Genomic DNA, 5,835 nt, shown 5'->3' with positions numbered 1-5,835 from the left:
CAGAACCGCGGGGCTGGGGGGTTGAGGAGCGAGTTGGGGAAGCGAGAGAGAGGCGAGGGGATCAGAAGAGGAAAAGTGGTTCTGCCCGAGTCTTCGGAGGACTAATGTCATCAGTCCTGGGTAGCAGGGGCTGGCACCGAGCCCATGACCCGGACAGTGATCCGAGAGGGCCCTTGGGCAGCGACGGGCGGCAAGCAGGGAGGCGGGGCCCTCAGGGGTTCCGGACACTCAGCTCTCCCCCTGGGGAAGGTGGTGTAGACGTTTCCTATTGGGATCAGTCTTTCGAAGTAGCAGTCACAGCTTGGCTATTGGGGTATAGAGGGCCTGGGAACGCGCAGGCAGCTGAGCCTTGGGCTCCAAACGCCCCGAACACCACACACTCGCGGCTCCCGCAAGCGCCAGGAGAGGAGCGCTCGGGGGTGGGGGGACTCGCAGTCTCTGCAGCAGCAAAGTGCCCCCAGGAGGGTACGCAGGAGGGAGCCCCAGGTCCTGCGCGGTCCTCTGCTTTCCCTGAGCCACCCCAGCCGTCACCGCAGCTCCTCCCGTACCGCCATCCGCCTTCCTCCCCGCCGCCGCAGTCCTGGGCGCCCTTAACCGGAGTCAGACCAAAACAAGGCAATCTTTAATTCTCCTCCCCAATATTTCAAACTACGCATACAAACAGTCCCTCAAACTCTATTTCTCGGCCTCCCCTTCCTCCCAGTTGTCGTTTCCCGGGCTAGCCACGCCGCCCGGGAACAGCCGAGGCCAGGCGCTTTGGGTCCCCTGAACCCCGAGGGGCCGGGCCGCCTCTCCCCCTCCAGCAGCAGGGCCGGGGGTCCTGGGGGTGGAGGGATGGCCAGAGGTCAAAGGGCCTCGGCTGGCCGTAAGGTCCGTCCTCCCGTGCGAGCCAGGAGCAGACGCGCGTCCGGGACCCAAGCCTGGCTGCAGCATCAGGCGGCTTGGGAGGGTGGCCGTGTGGGGAACCCGGGGGGGGGGGGGGAAAGGGCGCGCGCCTGCGGGTCCGGGTCGGTTCCCAGGACTGTCGTCCGGCCCGATCTCGTCGCGGGTGCCCCTAGAGGGCCTGCCAAGGCTTCCCGATGGCCTGGATGTGCTCCTTGGCCTTCAGGCGCAGAGCCGCGATGCTGCTGTTGCGCGGGTCCGCCTCGTCCAGGGGGAACTTGTCCCCGAAGCCCGGCGCGCAGGGGTAGGCGGACGGCGGCGGCCCGAGGGGCTGCAGGCCCGGGCCCAGCGGCGGAGAGTTCAGGAAGGGCGGCGGCGGCGGCGGCGGCGTGTAGCTGGCGGGCAGGCTCTGCGCCGGCGGCCCGAAGCCCGGCAGGCTCTGCAGCGCCGTGGCGCCCCCGCCCGGCAGCGGCGACCCCAGCCACGACTCGAGCGGCAGGGCGCCTCCCGCCGGCCCGCCGCCGCCGCCCGGGCCCGCCCCGAGGGGCGCCAGGGCTGCGGAGGGCGGGGAGCGGCTGAAGGAGAGGAGGGGCGAGTCTTGCAGCTTCATGGACGACACTTCGAGCTTCTCCTGCCGCCGCCACTTGGCCCGTCGGTTCTGGAACCACACCTGCGGAGGGCAGCACAGCGGCCGTCGGGCTGCGGCGGAGGCTCGGGCCGCGCCCCCGCCCTGCTCCCGGGGCAGCCCGACCGGGACGACTCTCTCACCCCCAAAGAAAACTGGGGTTGGACTGTTTCGCACCACCTCCCCACCCCTACGCTCTCCTTTCTTTTCCACCCCGTTTTCTCCTTTTTGCCTCTTCCCTCCTCTCGTTTTTGGAAAGCAGATGTCACCAAATTTCGGGGACCTGCTGGTTGTCAGCTCCTCCTGGCACCTCGGTTTAGCAGTTACTTCCTCTCTCTATGGTCCTGCTCTCAGTGACTGTGTTTGGGCTCAGACTCTCGTGCTTTTTTTTTTTTTTAATTTTAAAAAATATTTTATTTATTTATTTGGGAGAGAGAGAGCACAAGAAGCAGGAGCGGCGGGCAGGGGCAGAGGCAGAAGCAGGCTCCCCGCTGAGCAGGGAGCCCAACACGGGGCTCTATCCCAGGACCCCGGGATCATGACCTGAGCGGAAGGCAGGCGCCCCCAGTTTCTGTGCTTTGCCTACCTTTTGTCTCTATTATAAACATATATATAAACAAATACTCCAAGTACCCTAACTGGCAGCACTGGATGTTAAAATACAGCTATTTCCAGGAATTACTGGTTATGATAACTAGTAGAAAAAAGTGGGTTTATTTTATCCCAAGCTTATTTGAGTTGCTGCTTTAATAAGATCTTCATTCTTCTTTAATTGATATCCCTTTAGTATTTCTGATATTTCTTATAAATGGCTTTCAATGATTATAATCGTTTGTTTATCATATTGAAGTTTTTGGAGTCAATTTTGACATTACTCTAAGATAAGTTCAATGAATTCAGTTTTTCTTTCTTTCTTTCTTCCTTCCTTCCTTCCTTCCTTCCTTCCTTCCTTCCTTCCTTCCTTTCTTTCTTTCTTTCTTTCTTTCTTTCTTTCTTTCTTTCTTTCTTTCTTTCTTTCTTCTTTCTTTCTTTCTTTCTTTTTTCTTTACATATAGAAAGTCTGCACCAAGAATGAAGTCTGGTCTCTTAATGATAAAATGTCCATTACTGATTTGGTAAAAGCCCAAGAAAAGGTGTAATTAGGGTTTCACTACCAAATTCCTACCCCTGGAAACAGAACAGAGAGAACTGGTCTAGTTTGGTAGAGAATCTGAAAGAAGTTTGGCCAAAGTGGTGGCTTCCTTTAATGGAAGGAAATAGGGGAGTAGCTGAGACCTTAGAAGGGTAATGTATGTACTGCTAGGATTTGGGGGGCGGAGGAGGAAGAAAAGGGAAAAAAAGTTCAGTACCCTTGTCCCCTTCCCACAAAAGATTCATCTCCATAGCTGGGGCCCTAATTACCCCAGACACATTAGCTATTTGCCGATAATAGAGAAAAGAGAAACATCAGCTTGGGGAGGGCTCCCATCCCACTGCTTCCTCCAATTCCATGCATGTCCCACTCTGGCCCCCCCAAAATATCGGCTACCGCCTTCCACCCAGTATTCAAAGTCAGAGAGCTGAAGACTGGGACGGTCGGCCCTTAGAGGGCTGTACTGCTGCCCTCCGCGCAGCTGGAGGCCCCCGGTAGACCTCCCCCTCTGTCTGATTACATCAGAGCCATGTGTTAAGAACCCGCCATATGCTGGGCACTGTGCTGGCCCTGTGGTCACAGAGAAGTCACAGACACTGTTCTCAAGAAGCTGACAGCTTAGAGGAGGGGCCAAAATCCCTGAACAAATAAAGAGGGAGGAAGGAAGGTAGGACAGAGGTGGCATCAAGTGCGAAGGCAGCCCTGAGCTGGCTGGGTCTGCGGTCTGTGGGGGCCCTGGGGGCACTGGGGGCACTGGGAGGCTTTGTCTCTCCTCTTCTTTCCTCGTTCACTTGTGTCCCTTTCTTCCCCCTGGGGCAGCCTCTCTCCCTGAAAAGCAGGTACTGAAATGTCCACACCTTCAATGACACCATTGCAGTTCCACGGCCCCAAATTAAGAGAAATTGAACTGTCCTTGCAAGTTAATCCTAAATTACATTAGGGAACTATTTTTTTTTTAAACCATGGCATTTACTCGTTACTTTAAACTCCTAATCTAATAAGCAGAAGAGACAAAAGGCAAAAGCTTGTCCCCTTTCACCTTTAAGGTAAGGCTAAAAGCCCCCTAACATCTGAATATCTTCACTTCCTGGAAATCTAATTCATTAGACACACACAAAAATCCCACCTTAGTTCCACTGCCTTTCAGAGGTAGTGAAATTTGTTCCCAATGACTCCCTTTCAGGCCTCTGTAAACTCTCCTAATTTGGAAATCCTCCCAGATTTTTCACAGATGACTAGCAAATATTTAAGGCTTTCAAATATTTTAATGATCAGGGATTAAAGATAATTCAGCTTTAATTAAAGCAAAAACCCTTTTACAAAAAAAAAGAAAGAAAGAGAGAGAGAGAGAGAGAGAAAGAAAGAAAGAAAAGAAAAGAAAAGGCCTCTCTGCAGCAGCGGGAAGTTTGGTTGGATGTGCACCAAAGAAGCAAAAGTCAGTTTCTTAAACAAATTCACCAAAACTTTCAACAACTGCAGGCGCCAGGGCCCTTGCAAGAAGACTGGGTTTGGGTTTCTCGACAGGGTGAGCGCGAGTGACGAGGGTGGCATTTGGGGCCCCAATCCAGGAGGCTGCCTACATCCCGTCTCTACTCACCGCCTCCCGCCCCTGTCCTGGCTGCGTCTAATGAGCTGTGTCTCTCTTCATCTTGCCAGCCCTGTCTTAGTGCTCTCTTTAGGTTCGAAGAGGGAGACCCCCAAAAGGGAGATGCTACCACAAACTGGAACAGACTGTCCAAGGGGCGGTGGTGGGTCCCCCACAAGGTCGGTGACGCGCCTCTGAGGCTCTGGGCGAGCCCCGTCGAGGAGGACCAATGGGAAGAGCGTCACAATACATGCGTGGCCGCCCGGGGGTTTGGTGAGCACTAGCTGCAGCTTGGGCCTGGGGCCCTCCCGGGGACCGATCTGGGCGCTTTACCTGGACCCGGACTTCGGGTAGGTTGACTTTGCCGGCCAGCTCCTCGCGGCTGTACACGTCGGGGTAGTGCGACTTCTCGAACGCGCGTTCCAGCTCGTGTAGCTGGTATGTGGTGAAGGTCGTGCGGTTCCGCCGGTGCTTCTTCTTGGGTTCCTCCTCCGACAGCTTCGCGTCACCGGTGGCCGGACCGACCGGCAGCCCTGGGCTCGGCCGTGCCTCCCCAGGCTCCTTGGGGCAATAGGGTCGAGGGGCTGGGACGAAGAGGCCCCAGACGGTCAGAGACACTCCGGGAGTTATCTCTGGGCCCACTCCACCTACACTTGGGCGCCGGCAGCGGGACGCGGGCTCCTCCCGGGCACGGGACCAGGAGGTCGGGGTAAGGCTGTGAGGGGCCCCTAAGATTTCTCGGAACGCAAACTGGAGCCTCCTGCTATACACAGCCCGACTCCGCGCCCACATGCCTTAATAAAGGTTAAGGCAGGGGCTTATTCGTCTTGCGGAGCTCCTAAGTTTGGGCACCCCCTCAGGGCCCCGCAGCAGCCAGGGGTGCACACTCACCTTCGTACTCCGGAGCAGGCGCCGGGGCAGGCTGCGGGGAGGGCTCGCCGCCTCCCCCGGGCGCCTTGGGGCAGGCGGCCCGCGCGCCTGGCCTCCTATCCCGCTCCTTCGCGCCCCGGGCGCCGGGCTCCGCGGAGAAGGAACCAAGGATCGCGTCGTCCTTGGTAAATCCCAGAATAGCCTCGATGCTGTGCAGCCGCGAGGTGCTTCCTCCCGGGCTGCGGAGCAGGTGGCCGGCAAGCGAGAAGCTGCCGTCGGCCATGGCGGGGGCGCAGCCCGGCAGGTGCATGGGGAGCGCCAGGAGGCCGGAGGGCGCGGCCCGCACTCTAGCAGCGCCGCCTGCCTTGGAGACCGAGAGAAGAGGCTCGAAGTCGGCGCTTCCCGGGTACCGCCGTCCCACCCGCGGGGTCCGGACCCAAGGTCAAGCTTGGCGGGTGACGCGGGCCCGGGCTGCGCGCGCCGGAGGCGGGCAGCGCTCGGCCCACGGCGGCCTGGGTCTCTGCAGGAGTCTGAAGTTCGGACTCGGGGTAGCTGGGGCTCCGGGGGCTAAAGGCTGCGAGCCCGTTCGCCCCGGCTCCTCCCCTCCTGCCCCGAACCCTGCCTCTTCCCTCGGCCCCTCCCCCGGCAGCGGGGCGGGTCTTTCCCTCAGGGTCCCAGTGCTGCCACTCCGGGCGGGGCCGGCACTCCGAACTTTCCACCTTCCACCTTTCGATCCGCTCC

The 5,835-nt window shown here is 58.4% G+C and overlaps 1 protein-coding gene across 1 annotated transcript; it reads right to left on the bottom strand.

Moving 5' to 3' along the window:
• Positions 1–1,054: 1,054 nt before the first annotated feature.
• RAX (retina and anterior neural fold homeobox) lies at positions 1,055–5,404 on the bottom strand. Its single transcript, XM_025886873.1, has 3 exons — positions 5,116–5,404; positions 4,558–4,808; positions 1,055–1,552 (listed from the first exon to the last, which is right to left on the bottom strand). Exons 1-3 carry the CDS (start codon positions 5,402–5,404, stop codon positions 1,055–1,057), a joined length of 1,038 nt encoding a protein of 345 aa, XP_025742658.1.
• Positions 5,405–5,835: the final 431 nt, after the last annotated feature.

Source organism: Callorhinus ursinus, unplaced genomic scaffold (genome assembly GCF_003265705.2).
Source record: "Callorhinus ursinus isolate GAN/ISIS: 27379988/994484 unplaced genomic scaffold, GSC_fseal_2.0 scaffold11, whole genome shotgun sequence".
Taxonomy (NCBI): domain Eukaryota; kingdom Metazoa; phylum Chordata; class Mammalia; order Carnivora; family Otariidae; genus Callorhinus; species Callorhinus ursinus.
This window is presented reverse-complemented; position numbering and strand designations above follow the sequence as displayed.

What these genes read in the sequence shown, in the direction of transcription:
- RAX (XM_025886873.1), bottom strand. Translation starts at nt 5,404, where the DNA reads ATGCACCTGCCGGGCTGCGCCCCCGCCATGGCCGACGGCAGCTTCTCG. An exon ending in GCCTGCTCCGGAGTACGAAG is followed by an intron (nt 4,809 to 5,115) that starts GTGAGTGTGCAC and finishes TCTTCGTCCCAG; the next exon opens with CCCCTCGACCCTATTGCCCC. An exon ending in TACCCGAAGTCCGGGTCCAG is followed by an intron (nt 1,553 to 4,557) that starts GTAAAGCGCCCA and finishes TGCCCTCCGCAG; the next exon opens with GTGTGGTTCCAGAACCGACG.